Source organism: Eulemur rufifrons, chromosome 24 (genome assembly GCF_041146395.1).
Source record: "Eulemur rufifrons isolate Redbay chromosome 24, OSU_ERuf_1, whole genome shotgun sequence".
In the NCBI taxonomy this organism is placed as follows: Eukaryota; Metazoa; Chordata; class Mammalia; order Primates; family Lemuridae; genus Eulemur; species Eulemur rufifrons.
Genome location: NC_091006.1, coordinates 30,588,155 through 30,606,050, shown reverse-complemented (window position 1 = coordinate 30,606,050; position 17,896 = coordinate 30,588,155). Strand labels below are relative to the sequence as shown.

Genomic DNA, 17,896 nt, shown 5'->3' with positions numbered 1-17,896 from the left:
GAGGCCCAGGCCATTTACGTTTTTAAAATCTCTTGGTATTAAATAGCAATGATAAAAACCAGAGGGACGTGTATCAAAAACAGAGTTACAAAAATTGTGTTATATTATATTTAAAAGGTATCACAGTCAACAAAATTAACACATGCACAGCACACAGTTGTGCTGTTCACGTGATAATTACAGGCTTTGAAAAACAATGATTTATAGCACACTTCAGTAGATGGTTTGCCCTGTAATGAGACACGAATTGTAGATGAATATATTCTTCTTTTAATCCTGTCAATGTTTCTTTGTGATTGTGTGTAGACCTTCATGTGGAGATAAAGTAAAAAAGCTAACTTTGAGACTCTTCCTGAATGTGAAGCTTATGCAGAACGTCATACTGGTGTTGCTCTCCCCGCCCCCACAACCGTCATTCTGATTGCTGTGCATTTACTAGATGTAAGGTTTTTTGGATTGGCTGGCACCAGATAAAGAAAGATGAGCAGAGTTGAAAGGGATAAGTAAAGAGGCTTTATTGGGGCGCTTCTGGGTGAGGGTAACGGGTCCCAAGAGAGGGGTCCAGGCGAGGTTCCCAGGTCCGGGGGCGGGGAGAGAGAGAGATACCTGAGAAGCCGCCCCGCCCAGAAGTCTGAGTGGGCTTATATATGTTTTTTAGGGCTCGGGGTGGGGGTTTCTTTGGCGGAAAGATTTACGGCGGGGAGAGGAAGGAATTTTCCTTTGCAGTTTTAGGGCAGGTGTGGAGAAATAGGAGAGGCTGGTGGTATGGGTGCACTCCAGGAGCCGAGACCCTTGTCAGGGTAACCATCCACGTGTGGTTAGTCTTTTAACTCAGCTGGGCCTAGCAGGTATTGTTCTCGGCAGGTCTCATGGGCTTTTTCTTTTTTTCATTAGGGAGGGGGGGGTGCCCGCCACCAGCCTTACACTAGAAACTGACAGAAATGAGAATTAGTGATTGAGGGCCTTGCAACGCTGTCCGTCTCAGCATCCCCTCCCAGCATGATTAGGGGACAAATGCGTGTATGCAGAATCTCTGAAACCCAACAGAGACCTGGCTCTGTGGCCCAGACTGGAAGCTGCCATGTTCTGCCCCGAGGGCCTCGGCGACTGAGAACAGGCCAGAGTGCGCGCCCTTGACACAGCACCCCGCCCCCTGTCTCAGCTGACGGGTCTGGGGCTTTTCTCTGCCCGGGGTTGCGCCCCAACCCCGCCGGCGAGCTGCGCGTCCCCTTGGCAACGGGATGACGCACGGGGCGGGGCCGGAGGCGGGGCCACGGGGCGGGGCCGAGGGCGGGGCGGGCCCGGCCCCCTCCGTGTCCCGCCGCGCGAGGAGTCGAGAGCGCGTGGCCCCCAGCAGGGAGGGTGAACGGCTCGCGCCGCGGAAGCTTCTGGCAGGAATGGAGAGCCAAGAGTTTTCAGGTTCCTCCCCGCTGACCGAAGTGACAGATGGGCAGGAGACGACAGATGTGTCCGCTGGCCCCGAAGTCTTACACAGGCCCCTTGTGCTCAACATCCTCAACGCGCACGAGCTGGGGGAGTCTGAGGAGGAATTCGAGGACCCGGCGAAGGCCGGTGAGCAAGACCGGAGAGACAAGCGCAAGGGGCGTGAGGAGTCCGTCAAGCCCCGCAAGTCCAGCGGACAGTACGAGCCCCACGAGCCCCATGGACACTACGAGCCCTACGAGCCCCACGAGCCCCATGGACACTACGAGCCCTACGAGCCCTACGAGCCTCACGGACCCGAGCCCAGCGAACCCTACGAGCCCCGCGCGCCCCAGGACCTCCAGGACCCCTTTGCAGCCTACGAGCCCCATGAGCCTCACGCACCCCCCAAACCCCGCAAGGCCCATAAGTCCTACCAGCCCCGCAAGTCCCCCGAGGCCCACGAAACCCGGTGGCCTCCCGGGGCCGCAGTGATGATCTCCCCGTCTCTGATCACCAGAGCCCCGCCACAGCGTCAGCGGTCTTCCCTGCCCGGTAGGTGTTCCCCCACCCCGCCCTCGCTTCCTCGCTAACCCCACCCCACCTGGGACGGGGCAAGGTGAAGGTTTGCATGCAAGAACTTGGTGTTTTGGCCGGGCGCGGTGGCTCACGCCTGTAATCCTAGCACTCTGGGAGGCCGAGGTGGGCGGATCGTTTGAGCTCAGGAGTTCGAGACCAGCCTGAGCAAGAGTGAGACCCCATCTCTACTAAAAATAGAAAGAAGTTATATGGACAGTTAAAAATATATATAGAAAAAATTAGCCGGGCATGGTGGCGCATGCCTGTAGTCCCAGCTACTCGGGAGGCTGAGACAGGAGGATCGCTTGAGCTCAGGAGTTTGAGGTTGCTGTGAGCTAGGCTAACGCCACGGCACTCACTCTAGCCTGGGCAACAGAGTGAGACTCTGTCTCAAAAAAAAAAAAAAAAAAAAAGAACTTGGTGTTTTAAAGGAACTTAATCTTGTATCATTTACCTGCTGCTTTGCAGTTATCTCCCATTGCACTTCCTGCGACTCCACTGGGAAATTGACACGCTGATAACCCGCGAATCTTGTCACTCCCACTGCCACCTGATGACCCCTAGCCATCCTGATGACCTATTGTTACCTCCTTTTGAAGCTCTTCTTAATTCTCCTCCACAGTTAGTCATTGCATCTCTCTGGGTTGCACTTTGAACATTACCCTTATTATATAGCACTTGAGATCTTTTATTCCATTGCTTATCTTTCTCCCCAACTGAACGAAGGGATCCTGGAGGGGAGGCCATTTTTGTCAGTGTTTGGCACATGGTCCCCTGTGGAAACAGAACATTCACTGGGCAAATATTTAAAGTGTACATCTACTAAATGTCACTATATGCTTGGTCCTCACCAAGCTCACAAGGTAGCAGGGCTGCTGGGACTTGGGTACAAACATCCTTGCTCTGACCACAGTAGTGCACTTTTGACCCCTCACTGCTGACACAGCCCCACACAATTCTTTGTCCACGTTGGACCTCCCAGCCCTTTGCTGACCAGTTTCTCTGGAATGTTCTTACTGACTCCTCCTTCCCCAGCCTGGATTCTGTGGCCCATCATTGCAGTTGTTCCCTTCCATCTTCCACCTCCCTTGGCTCTGGGGCTATCCACCATACCTCTGAGAAAACCCCAACCCCAGTTAAACCCAGCCATCCTTCTATTCTCTTCCTACACCTAAGCAGTTGGGTCTTGCCGTACAGAATTGCACAGTCATACTGACTGATCTGTTCCAATTTCATCTCAGTTGGTCATTCGGCACTGGCTAGAAAGCTCACTTCATTCACCTGCTAAGTTAGTTCTCCCAGTCTCTGAGATGATGACTAAATGCATTTATGTTTCCTCCAACCTTCACACCTTTAACCCTCACCAGCTGAAGACTTTGCCTCATACTTTACTGAGAACACAGAAGTGATCAGTCATGAACTCCCTTACGTTTTTACCATGAATCTATTGCTTTACCCACATCTGTACCCATGGACTCTGCCTTTTCTCATGTTTCAGGGAAGAATTGTGGTGGGGTTTTTTGTTTTGTTTTGTTTTGGTTTTTGGGTTTTTTTTGGTGAAAAGTAAAATTCTTCACTGTGCTTCAGATTCCACTCTTGTCTCCTGAAGAACTTTGTTCCTACAGTTATCCCATCTCTCTCCTGAAGCATCAGTTTCTCCTTCCTAATAAATCAGTCTCATGACCGTGTACTCTAGAATCTCCCACCTTGAAATAACCTTTGACCCTGTGTCTTTATCAGACCCTTCCTTCCCTCACCATCACCTCCATTTTTCTGTTCTCCTTCACTGCAGAACTTGTCAAAAGAGTTATCTAGACTCACTGACTCCATTTCCTCCGGACACCCCAGCTAGGGTTCTTTCCTCTCTACTCCACTGAAATGGCTCTGGTTTACTTCCTACCTTTCTCTCCACTGCCACCCTTGTCATCGTGCATGGAGATTTCACAGCCACGAGGATGGTCCATTTGGCTTCTCAGTTCTTTGACCTGATTACTTCGAATGATCTTGTTCTTCACTCCATCTTAGGTACCCACTACCTTAGCCCTTGGCAATTGCTGTACTATTTCCAGAATCTCTATTTCAAGCACTCTAATCTTTAACCATGTCCTATCTTTCCAGCTCACTCTTCCATGAACCCCTTATCAAATTTTCAGCTTCAAAGGAACTTCTAATCCATTGATCCTACTAACCTTTCATTATATATCACTACCTTATGTCTGTCTGTCTCTCCTTACTCACCTTATATTCTGTGGACCACCAATGGAATCGCTCCCTTGTCTCCCTCTCCCTCTGTCATTCTTGCCTGGTTAAATCCACCTCTTGCCTGCACTTGTGAAAACAGATAATGACGAGAGAAAGGCACACAACTATGCTGACTGACCTTTGAATTCATGCCCTGAACTTCAAGTGGGCTCTCAGTGCTGCTTGGCAATCATACTACATTTCCCCAGTCAATTCATTTCTCAAATGTCCCAGAAATCATGGTCTCTCTTTCCTTAAACCTCCTACGTCCTTTCCTCCTTCCTCACCCTTCACTGATGATTTTGCTTTTTTTCTCCCAGTGAGAATGGAAGAAATCACAAAAGATCTTCATGTCTTTCCACCATGAAATCTACCAAACTACCAGCATCTACACATATATACTCCACTTTCTCTCCTGTTAATAATGGATGAACTGTCCTTGCTCCTAGTAAAGGCCATTCCCTCAATCTACATGTTGGATTCCATCTCATCTAACTTCTTTTTTTCCTCTTTTTTCTTTTTTCTTTTTTTTTAAGACAGGGTCTCTCTCTGTTGCCTGGGCTGCAGTACAGTGGTATTTACATAGCTCACTGCAGCTTCAAATTCCTAGGCTTAAGTGATCCTCCCACCCCAGTCCCTGGAGTAGGTTGGACTGTAGGTGTGCACCACCATGCCCAGCTAATTTTTTTTGTAGGGGTTCCCCTCTCTACTAGATCATTCCCATTGGCATACAAACATGCACACTAATTCCTATCTCCAAAAAACCCACAAAAACCCTGACCTTCCCTTAGCCCCATGTACCCGTCTAGGTACCCTATTTCTCTGCTTTGCTTTAGAGGAAAAATGAGTTGTCTGTAAGTCATCATCTCCATGTCCTCTTTTCCCATTCTCTTGAGAACCACTTAAATGAAGCTTTCATCCCCTCCACTGAGCTGAAGTTGCTTTCGCTGATGTCACAATGACCTCTGCCTTACCAAATTCAATGGCTAATTCCTCATCCTCATCTTACTCATTTGACATCTTCACTCCTTACTTCTTAAAAGTGTTTTTTGTTTTGTTTTGTTTTGTTTTTTTGAGACAAAGTCTCACTCTGTTGCCCCAGCTAGAGTGCTGTGGCATCAGCCTAGCTCACTGCAACCTCAAACTTCTGGGCTCAAGCAATCCTCCTTGCCTCAGCTTCCAGAGTAGCTGGGACTATAGGCATGCACAACCACACCTGGTTAATTTTTTTAAATTTTTAGTTGCCCAGCTAATTTTTTCTATTTTTTTAGTAGAGACAGGGTCTGATCTGACTCTTGCTCAGGCTGATCTCGAACTCCTAAGCTCAAGCCATCCTCCAGCCTCAGCCTCCCAGAGTGCTAGGATTACGGGCGCGAGCCACTGTGCCAGGCCCTGTTCAGTTTCTTTAAGACACTTATCTGACTGACTGTATTATGTTTCTATTCATGTACTTGTTTACATTAAGCTTTCGTGAGGGCAGGCCCTTTGTCTTTCATCCTCAATGCCTGGGACAAGTCAGGACGTAATAATTATTGTTGAATGAAGGATCATTTCATTTGACCTCTCTGTCACCAAATCCAATGGTTTCTTCTCTATCCTTAGTGTTGTTAAGAAAATTCAAAGAGTTAGTACCCATAAAGCATTTAGAACAGATTGTGGTACGTGGTAAGTCTCAGTAAATGTTAGCTAGTAGTAGTAGTACTGTTAGTAGTATTACCTTGTTTGGCCTCTGGGCTGCATTTAACACAATTGACTACTCCCTTCCCAGGGCCTCTATGACAGCACAATCTCCTGGCCATCACTTACCTGACTGGTTACTCCTTCTCAGGCTCATTTGCTGAACCCTTCCTGTATTCTTGAATTTTACTGGGCTCCATCCTGACCCTTTTTCTCTTTACTTACACTTTCTCCCCTAGGCAGTCCTATCCACACTCATAACTTTAAATAGCATTTCTATGCTGCTGCCTCCTGAATTTTTGTGTTCCGCTCTACTCTTTCTCTTCTGTGTCTGACCCTCGTATATTCAGCTGCCTACTGGACATCTCCATTTCGATATGTCATAGGCATCTTAAAGGTAATATACTTTGAAACAGTCTTGATTTTTCCTTCCCAACTTGTTCTTCCCTCAGTCTTTCCCATCTAAGAAAATTGCATCCGGCCTGGCACCATGGCTCACGCCTGTAATCCCAGCACTCTGGGAGGCTGAGGTGGGAGGACCATTTGAGCCCAGGAGTTTGAGACCAGCTTGGAAAACATAGTGAGACCCTGTCTCTACAAAAAATTTTAAAATTAGCTGGATGTGGTGGTGTGTACCTGTAGTCCCAGCTACTGGGGAGGCTGAGGCAGGAGGATCCCTTGAGCCCAGGAGTTTGAGATTGCAATGAACTGTGATGATGCCACTGCACTCTAGCCTAGGCAGCAGAGCCAGACCATGTCTCAAAAAAAAAAAAAGCAAATCTATTCTCTCATTCCTCTTGTTTCACCCTCAAATGCAATGCACCAATGAAAGTTCTGTAAGTTTTATCTTAAGAACATTTCCTGCTAAAACCTTCATTCTTGTGGACTTTTCTTACCTGGATTTCTATACTAGCTTCCTGAGGAGTCCACCTGCTTCTGCTCTTGTCCCTTGCCGTCCTTTGGCTACCGCAAAATCAAATCAGATCACATCTTTCCCTCAGAGTCCTTCCTGTAGCTTACCATTGCTCTTAGAATAAACCCAAACTTCTTGCAGGGATCTGAGAGCTCCTGGGGCCCTCTGAACTCATCCCCTACCCCTCTCCCCCCTGCTCACTCTGGGGAGCTGCCAGTCATACTGGCTTCCTGTCTGTTCCTCCAAAGGCCAGTCCCTACACCTGCCCTGCTTCAGAGTCTGCATATGTGGTTCCCTCTGCCGGGATGCCTGTTGGTTTCCCAGGATCATCTCATGGCTAATTCCTATCATTCAAGTCTCAGCCCGTGTTTTTAAGAGGTGGGAAAGCCCATCTTTTGGAGGGCCTGCCCTGCTGTGCTGCCTGTAGGAGCCTTCTTGAGGTAGCTTGATGATGACACTCTGTCTAAAAAGTTTGCAACTCTGCTTTAGAAAACACTACTTTAAAGCTTCCAATCTTATCAATTCATCTTCTAGATTTTCCTTGTCAATTCCAATAAGTTTTTGTGTTAATTCCTTTAGTAAAGCTCAGTAAACAGGATTATAGGCATGAGCCACTGTGCCCTGTCGAGAATTTTTTTTTTTTATTTAAAACTTTTTTGAAATTTGTAAGACATTCACATGGTTCATAAACTGACACAATATAAGGAGACATACAAGGAAATGTCTCACTCCTACACTGTTCCCTCCTAAACCCTCTCTCACCTTTTACAGGTAACCACTAGTTTCTGTGTATCTTTATATAAATATAAGAACATGTTATAGAAGCATGTTTGTTTTCCCCCTTTCTTATTCAAAGGGTTGCATACTCTATACTCTTATTCACCCTTTTTCCCCCCCACTGGACAATATATCTTTCCATATAAGCACATATAGCATTTCCTCATTTTTTTTAAAAAAAGCAGATGCATTATGTTCCATTGTTTAACCTCCAGGTTGCTTCTAGGACCTTGCTATTATAAACGGTGCTATAATAGAGACACCTGTACAGACGTCACTTAATACCCTTGCAGGTATATCTGTAGAATAAATTCCCAGAAGTAGGATTGCTGGAGTGTAAATGCATTTGCAATTTTGATTTAGCAAAATTGCACTCCTTAGGAGTTGATGCATTTTGTGTGCCCAGTAGCAAATGAAAGTGTCTTTGTCCCCAGAGTCTCATGATTGTAGTGTGTACTTAAACTTTTGGCTTTTTGAAAAGCTGATAAACTGGTTTGTCAATTAAGTTTTAATTTACATTTGTCTTATTATATGAGTGATATTGAGCATCTTTTTGGATATATATTTTTGTCCTTTGCCTATATTTCTTTTGGCTCGATACGTTTTTTTCCTTTTTTATAGGGAGACTAGCCCTTTGTCTGGAATATGTATGACATATGTTTTCAGTTTGTCGATAGTTATTTTGTCTTTGCTTTTTTTGTTTGTTTGTTTCACCATAAAAACATTTTTATAGTAAAGTTTATCAATAATTTCTTTTATTCTTCTGTATTGAATCATATAATTAGGAAGGCCTTTCTAGGTTATGCAGGAATTGAGCCATATGTTTTCTTTCATAGTCTTTCAAAAAATATTTAAATCTTTGATCCATTTGGAGTTTATCCTGATGTATGGTGTGAGTTACAAATCCAGTACTCTTAGTGGCTGCCTGGTTGCATGTGTCATCTTCACACAGATGGAATCAGGTGAAAATGAGCATGAAAAATGATTTGAAATTAGAAGGAAAAAGTCACAAAAGTGCGGACTTAGGGGTGTGAGAGGAGGTACAGCTCATCCCTTTGTCTTAATAGTTAGCGTGGGGATGTGATATTTTTGAGCACTAGTTCGCATGGAAATCTCAGGTTTGTTGTTTACCCAGATGGAGGGGCTTGTCCTCTTTCTGCCTCGGCCATCCCACCCTCAAGCAAATCCCTGTCCCACTCTCTCATCTCTTGCCCTGCGACCCTGAGCTAAGGCAGCGGGGAGCACAGGCTAGGGATCTGTGCTTAGGAGAGGAGCAAGGAAGAATGGGCAGTAGCAGCAGATCCAACAGCTCAGTATGTCATATCGAAGAATGTCCCAACGTTGATTTATATAGTCATACCCAATATATGACTAGACTGCACAATAGTGCACTTAAAAGCCTTGAAAATGTAAGTCTTATTGACATATCTTAAAGGGAATTATACCTTCCAACACAGAGCAAAACCTGCTAAAATGTTCTTGAGTCCTCACAAATACCTTTCCTATTTCTCTCAAGCTCCAGCCTATCTTGCTCTCTCCCTCTCCTGTCCTCCACTCCCACCCCTAAATCTGTTCTTTTCTTCTGAGAAGTGCTCGTTGTATTTTCTTTGTAGGTCAGCGGTCCCCCATTTGGTACTCAAACATGGACTTTCTAGAAGGCAGGGCAGAAAGCAAGGTGAAGAACTGTTACACTTTGATATTTCATCCTCATTGTGCTTCTATATGCAATGGGAATGGCCATCAGGGAGGAACAGCGTTTGAATCGCGCTTTCCCCCAGCAGATGGCAGTCTTCCCACAGGTGACCTGGAGCACAGGCTGGTCCTCCATGTGGGTTTGTTCCCTGCAGCAATGGGGTTTGTGTGCTACAGAATAAAACATAAACATTTAAAGGGAATAAAATAACCATAATGTTCTGATTTATCTCCTAGAGGGAGATTCTATTAATTATCTTGCTCAAAATACTTCAGTGGCTTCTTCCTATTGCCCTTTAATAAAAGCAGAACTCCTCCAGGGCTCATGGTGATGGACCCAACCACAAATCCTCCTTCTGTCCTTTCCTTGCTCCCTTCCTTCCAGCCACCCTGACCCACTGTGCTGATTCGACCACAGGGCCTTTACACTTGCTGTTTTCAGTCTGCAATGCTCTCCCTCTCTCCTTTCCCCTTCTCCCCCCAGATCATCACATGTCTGGCACCTTCTTGTCTTCCTTTGCACAGTTCAAGTGTCATTTCCTCCGAAAGGCTCTTCCTGGGCTACTTTTCCTAAAGTAGGCGCCCCCTTCCTTCTGCCTTACCAGCCACATCATGCTGCTTTATTTTCTTCCCAGCACTTATCAGTGTCTGAAGTTATTTACTTGCTTATTGTCTATCTTCAAACCTAGATGGTACCCTGCATGGTGGTGGGACAGGGACTTTAACTCTCTTGACCCTTTTCTATTCCAAAGCTTACAATGAATGGATAAAGTCACTTTCTAGATTCACTCAATAGTTATTGAGCTTAGAGTAGCTTATGTTCATTAGGTGTTCTAAATATTTAATGTAATCTCATTTTATCTTTAAGACAACCCCTTTGAAGTAAGTGCTATTTGTGTCCCCATTTTACATGTAGTAGTGGGACCAGCATTCAAAGCAAAATCAGTTGATCCAAAGCCTATGAACGACTGCAATGAATAGATAGGTTGGCCCAGACGGCCTTGAATGGGAGAGAGGAAGTACTGCTGTTATTTTCTATGGAAGAGGGGGCTGAGAAATATTTTGGGGACAGGGAGTGATGCTGGAGTTGAGCTACAGGAAGATCAGCCAATATGGATAGATTGGCTGGTTCCAGAAAAATTTGAATGTTTAAACACTGCCGTGCCCAAGAGTCATGGCTCCAGATGCATACTGGAAATTTCAACTTGACCATACACTTAGTAGAAGAGGAAGCTTGATACTGTTGGAAAGAGCACTGGACTAGGAGACAGGAAACTTGGAATTTACTTCTGGTTTTGTCTTAGCAGTGTGTCTCTTTCTTTTCTAGTGAAATGAGGTGGTTACACTGGCAAATGACTATGAGCGCCCCTAGTGTTGAGTCTGTATTTGAATACAAACTGCTTAATTTTGGTATAACAAGATTTTGCCAAATTGTGATCACTATATGTTCTTTAATATAAGGAAATTTAAAAAATGTTTTTTGCCAATTTGAATATATAAACTTTCAGTGATTAAAGTTAAAATAGACAAATGTTTATTTACAATTGTACTATAAACATTAAAATTAAACATTAACATATTAAACTAAAAATAAAATAACACATTAAAATAAATGGTACAACTTAGAAATATTTCTTATTCCTAATGTCACATTTCATGGAAAAAAGTTTTATTTAATTTTTTCACATGCATATTGTATCACTGGACTCACTTTTTGAGTAATTTAACACACTTTTTTTAGGGAGCATCATTTTTATTTCTAAGTTATTTGAGATAGAAAACTTAAAAGATCTTTTTATTATGGAGATTTTCAAACATGCACAAAATAGAGAATGCCGTAATAAACCCCACATACCCATAATCTAGTTTCAATAATTACAGTTTTTTTGAATCTTGTTTTATCTAGGCACCCCGCACTTCATTTTGGGGGCATCCTATAGTACAAATTTGTTTTAAAGAAAATAGTTGATATCATGCCATTTCACTCATAAATACCTCAGTATACATCTCTAATTGCTAAAGAGGTATTTTAAGAAAAATCCCATAATTAGCATGTCATAATTACACTGAACAAAATTTACAATTTATTCTTTAAAACCATCTCACGCCCTCTAAATACTTAAGATTCCCTAATTGTCTCAAAAATGTATTTTTACAGTTGATTTATTCGAATTATGACTTAAGGGCCGAACATTCATTGCATTTGGAAGTTAGATCTCTTGAAGGAAACCAAAATATTTCTCCCCAAGATATTGAGAATTGTTAAGTTAAAGACACTAAAAACGCAGGAGAACACTCTGCCTTGGCCTCTGTGTGCCTGATGGCAGGACATAAATCCTTCCTTGCTGGACACAGCACTTGCTTATCAGCCCAGAGAGGGCTCCAGCAAGCACCGGAGAAAGCTGGGAACAGATTTTACTATCTTTCCCACATTTTCCTGCCTTCTTAGAAGACTGGAACTGCTCTCTCTTTTGTCTTGTCACTATATAAGATTTATGGCCTTTGTTAAAATACCATTTAAGCAAAGCCTCCAAGTCACTGCCTTGAGCGAGAAATACTTTCGAAGAGGCCTCTCCTGGTAATAGGTGTAGCACCGTGTTCATAAACTTCTGCTTGTTTTCTTTTTAATCTGATACTTGTTTTCAGGGGAGTGTCTCAACTAAGAACCTAAAAAGGGAAAGAAAACAAATTGTTTTCTCCCCTACACTCTCTTCAGTCTCTGTTACTCTTTATCACTTAAACCTTATCTTCTCTCCCTTTGTGAAACACCATTTATTTGTCAGAAAAATTGGGTAAAATATTCCATATTTGATTCTTTCTTTGTGACATCTTTAACTTGTTCCTTTAGCTCTGCTATTTCTTGCCAACTGCAATTATAGATTAAGAGGCTTGCTTAGATTCAGAATGCATTATTTTTGGCAAGACTCTTTGGTGGATGGTGCGGAGTGTGTACTTCCTCTGGCATCACGCTTTGAGCAAGGCACAAGACGTCTGGCTCTCCCACCTGTGGGGAGTCTAAGATTGATGGTTGGGTTCAGGTGAGGTCAGCCTGATCCCTCCATTTTAAAGTTCTCCATCACCTTTTCACCTAATGTTTTTCACCAGTCTTGCTCATTGCCTGAATTCCATTTTATTAGGAGTAAGACAGGTCCCCTTTGAACAACTGTGTTTGATGCCGTCACTGGAAATTATGCTACAAGCCATCAGAACCCATTCTTGTACCCATTCCCCCATAATGCATTTATAAAAAAAAAAAAAAAAGGAAGGAAAAGAAAAGAAGAACCCATTCATATAATGCAAGAGTAGGAATTTAAAAAAATTCATCCTGTAGGTGTACTTTTGTCTTTACGATACAATCACTATGTTCTTTTTGTATTGTTTGTTTTGCTTTATACAATGTTTAAAACTTGTTTAGAGCAACACCCAGCACTCATGATCATAAGATCATATCCCCAAGAATAATTACTAAAGTTGTTTTAAATTTCTTAACCCTTCCCCCATTTTAAATACTTACTAATTTTGGTAGAGAGAACTCTGTAATTTTCCCATTCTAGCATATACTGAAGTTGTTTTAGGCTAATATGTTTTTCCTGACCAGTTCTTTGTTGGGAAGATAAAGTAATTGAGAAAATGCCTTGTAAGATGAGTTCTTGTAAGAGGTTGCATGTAAGGTGATCTCTTCTTTTCTGAAGAATAATTTCCTTGGGAAAAATCTTGAGTTATATTGTGGTAAAGTTTTCTTTACAGGAAACTTCCTTACTTTTCCTAATTTAACTTGGTTTCATGAAACACATATCAAGAGTGAATTTTGAAGAAGGAAAAAAATAGTAACAATATAGGATTCTGTTCAGCTTTCCATGATCAAGTCTTATGATTTATTCTATGCCTTGTATAACACCAGTAGGACCTCACAAGAGAGATTTCTTTTTATTTCAATATATTATGGGGGTGCAAACATTTTGGTTACAAGTAATGACTTTGCCTTGCCAGATTTCTTTAATACTTCAATATTTGACGCAGCCTGGCACGCTGGGCGCCCCCTCCCCCCGCCCCCATCGTGGCCTCGACGTCCCGCCGCGAGCGCCACCTGGCTGGGGACCTCAGCCCCGGCGCGATGCTGGCGGGGGCTGGGCAGCACCGCCATGCCCGGCCCGTGGACCTGCACAGCTGCTTCCCCGCCGGAAACACGGATCAGAAGCTCAGCAACCGGAAAGTCGATCGCTCGCTGCGCGTCTGTGTCGCAGAGACCCAGAGACGGGTGTCCGCTTGGCGCCGGCCAGCACGCGCGGGGCCATCGGGCCCATCCAGCTTGCGCGGAGGGAAAACGCGGAAGACCGCACGGTCCACGCGGACCCGCCCGGCACAGCCGTCCGTGTCGGTGCTGCGTCTGTTTGCATTTGCACGTGGCCAAGTGATCTCCCTTGGAGAAAATTAAACCAAGAAATAAATGGCGCCAAAGCCCCTGTTCCCCTCTTCTTCCCGGAAGAGATTCCAATATTAAGAACAGCTGGTGTCTTTGCTGTCAACAGTAGAATACTCAGATACGACTGTGCTGGGCTTTGTCATGTGTTCTTCGTTTGTTTCATTTTATTCTCTTCCCCTTCTCCCTCCACTATTTTTTCTACCTCCCTCCTTGACTTTTCCATCTTAAAACATATATACCCTATTGTAGTGTATGTGTTTATGCAAGCAACCTCAAATGCCTTTAGAAATGAGGGGAGGGTGTAAACACGTAAAGAAACCAATGAAAATACAAGTGAGTACGAGTTTACAATTAGGTTTAACGTTTTACCAATAGTAATTTTCGTAGTTGGAACCCTTAATACTAAACATTTCTTAATTACTTATCAGTTACTTAAACAAATGTTTCTTTTACTCACAGAAATTTAAGCAGAATCTTAATTCCTGGATTTTTAGGAGTGATAGTAGTTGCCATTTATTGTGCATTAACTGTGTTTTGGACATTATGCAGAGTGCTTTACATGTATTATTTAACTTTCACATAACAGCCTTTTGAGGCAAAAACCCATTTTTACACGTGAGGAGACTGAGTTACAGCGAGCTTAAGTAAACTTGCTCAAGATCAGAGGTTGGAGCCAAGATTTGAGTCCAGGTTGATTCTAGAGCCAGTGTTCTTGGCCATTAAAAAATATCATAGTGGTTCCCAAACTTGTCTGCTTCAAAAAATACTGATGCCTGTGTCCCTCCCCCAGAGATTGTGGCTAATCGGTCTGGAATGTGGCCTGGGACCTGGAATTTTAAAAAGATCCCCAGGTGATTCTAATCTGCAGAAGAGTTTGGAAATCACAGTAACAGCTGCTGTGCTTGGGACATTAGCTAATAAAAGCTACCTGAGAGCTATTCCATCCTACCAAATAGTTACATAACATAAAAAGTGTGTTTTCTAAAATAAAGGGTGAAAACTCCTTTATTTACCTGTGGTTTATTTTTGTACATAGTATGACATATTTAATTTGGCCATTTCTCCAAATAGTTATTTTCCCTAGCTACTCCCTCTTTTGATTTGTGATGCTATCTTTATCATATCTTTAATTGCTGTTGAATCTAATTTTTGCTTTTACTTTTATTTTTTAGCAAATCCTGCCTCCTGTGGCTTTATAAGGACACGGTAAGAGTGTAGCTATAGTACTGTTCTCACAGACCTAAACTAGTGGGCCAGCCATGCTGCATGGGCTGACTTATTCTGGGGCATTTGAAGTGAAAGTCCATCTTGAGGTTTTTGAGAAGGTGATTCCTATGCTTCCCCTTTGTCATAAGGCCCTTTTCTAATCACAATTCCTGTGGGAAGAGGAATGAAGGAAGATAAATTGGGAAAGAAGATTGAGATGTAGGCCAACACTTCTTATATTCACTTAGTTTTTCACTTGTTTGCTAGATACTAGGTTTGTTGCACACTGGACCTGAACCTTTAAGGGACTGGGATTCTGCATTGACAATCTCATGTCATAGATTTTGTGAAGCTCCAGATTAATATATCCTAATCCCCCTTGCCCGTAATTCAAGTACAGTAGCTAATGAAATTTCAAGAAAGTGTCCTCTATGAAAAAAAAAAGGAAAATATGTGTGTGTGTGTGTGTGTGTGTGTGTATTCCCATGCAATGTGCACAAATAAATGCTGAAAATAGATGCTTACCCTTGGTTTGGCTAAGATGTGGGTAGAAGAGGAAATAATTCTAGTCTGAAAATTCAAAATCTAAAATGCTCCAAAATCTGAAACTGTTTGAACACTGACATGATACCACAAATGGAAAATTCCACACATGAATACTTAACACAAACTTTGTTTCATGTACAAAATTATTTTAAATACTGTATAAAATTACCTTCAGGCCATATGTATAAAAAACATAAATGAATTTCATGTTTAGACTTGGGTCCCATCCCCAAGATACCTTATTATGCATATGCAAATATTCCCAAATCCAAAAAAATCCAAAATCTGAAACACTTCTGTCCCAAGCATTTTGAATAGGAGATACTCATCCAATGGAATCACTGGAGAAATACCAGGGGCGCATATAAGTGCTTCATGTAGGTGAGAAGTAAATAATACCAGATTTTGTTTTTATCCACTTTTTAAGTAAGTGAGTAAAAACCATTCATATTTATTTTTATTGTTTAACCTATTTACATGTATGGTTATTACTTAGGCTTATTTTGTATTTGCTATTTACTATGCTTTATAGCAGTATTTTTCTTTCTCTTTCATGCAGTAAATACTACTACCCCATTTTTGTGTAATGCTTTGCAGTTTGTTAAAAAAAAATACTTTCTCACAAGAATTCTGAAAAGTAGGTAGGATGGATATCTCAATTAAATTTTACTGAGAGAAAATAAAATTCAGAGAAATTATACTGCTTTCCCAAGGTGGTTTGGTAGCTAAGTAATAGAGTGGGTAGAATTAACACTTACTGAATATTACCAAGTATCCACTCAAAATACCACATTACTTGGTATAAATAATGTATACTGAGTGAGCAAACTCTCCTGTGGCTAGACAGTGAAAACGGTTTATGCCTAGGAAGTTAAAACCTTTTTATGATTACTGTTATGATTTCTTACTGCTTTTTGCTTCTGTTTGGTTAATTTGGAGTTGATTGTGTAAGGAAATTGTGCTATTTCCATTATCTACGCCTGTATCCTCTAAAAACTTCTTTCTTATACAAATGTGCTGTGCCTAATTGGCTATGAAAGAAAATATTTTCTGAATATAAGCAAGATACTAAAATATAAAAGAGCGTTCTGTCTGAAAGAGAGAATTAGGAGATTGCCACATCAGTAGAGACCTGAAATCAGTTGCATAATTGTTGCCATGTAATCATGTATTTAATGCTGTGCACCCAAAGTAAGGATTTCAAAAACTTTCTTAGCTGTTGACAAACCATAGGAAACTATCAATGAAGACATTGGATGGCAATGTAATCCTTATTAAAAAAAAAAATTGCCCTCAAGAGTGAAAACCCTTTAACTATATTCTTTTGTATCTGAACAGGAACACAAGACATTGTGAGGTAATGCAGTTCCCAAGAGAGATGGGAAATCTGTCTTAATCTTCAGATTAAGAGATGTAGGTTGGAGATGTAGCTATGGGGACATAATGCATAAAAAGTGAATGAAAAGGTGAGGTATTAGTCAGACCTTAATAGAGAATTAGCAAATGTTAATGAGATTACTTGCAGCTGAAATAACAACCCAATTTAAGTATCTACAGGAATAAACTAGGAAACTGTCAGTAGTCTGCACAAAATGATACATTTAATTTTAAAAACTCCATTGTATTGCTGGTGAAGAAAAGGTAGCAAGGGGAATCTTGGCTGGGGTGATGATGGAAGTCAGGAGCTAACTTGCTTTAAAAGATTATTATATAGTGAGATGTTTTGTCTGCAACTATGGCTTGCTTTCTTTCCACCAAGCCACCCTCCCTAGAAAGTTGGCACAGACTCTCACAGCAGGGGTCACGCTGTACCTGCATGGCAAAGCTAGCTGTTCTTTTGTTGGATAAGAATGTAAGTTTTCTTCGTGGCAATGGACAGTATTTTCATTGTTTCTAGATGAACATGACTAGGCAAGGCAGGGGGTAGCATCACATCAAATTGCAAATTTTTCTCCACCAAAGAATCTTTTGGTTATCTCTACCCACTACCACAATCTATGTCTTAAAAGATTTTTTCCTTGTTGTTCACAAAACACATTTCTTAATTTTTTTTTTAAATTAGACACATATAAGTTTTAATCAGTCTTCTGTCAGTATGAAGTAACATATGGAGATGATATAATTCAGAAAGAAATTTAGTATTTGGGGTAGCTTCTACAGCCTTATCGTGGGTGGTGCAGGATTCCATTCGACTTTGTGAAATATTCAGAAGGTTGCAGACTCCCATTATTACTTTCATAGGTCCCCTAAGGATTTGGGAACATCAGCCTGGGAACCCTTGGATTAAGCAGCAGAGTCCTGAGAAACCAAGATGCTGATTGGTTAATTGCAGTAGGAAAGGCAGCAGTTAGAAGAGTCCAGAGTGTGAGACACTGGGGAAGAAAGGCCTGAGCAGCTGGGGTGGAGATGGGGTACCGTTC

At 42.3% G+C, this 17,896-nt stretch overlaps 1 protein-coding gene across 1 annotated transcript in view; it reads left to right on the top strand.

Annotated features, from left to right (window-relative positions):
- Nucleotides 1–1,397: 1,397 nt before the first annotated feature.
- The window catches only part of SPMAP2L (sperm microtubule associated protein 2 like), a 38,863-nt gene continuing 22,364 nt past the window's right edge, over nucleotides 1,398–17,896 (top strand). Inside the window, exons 1-2 of the mRNA XM_069456993.1 lie at nucleotides 1,398–1,977; nucleotides 14,897–14,930. Of these exons, the coding sequence (XP_069313094.1) occupies nucleotides 1,398–1,977; nucleotides 14,897–14,930 (614 nt within the window). The remainder of the gene's footprint in view (nucleotides 1,978–14,896; nucleotides 14,931–17,896) is intronic.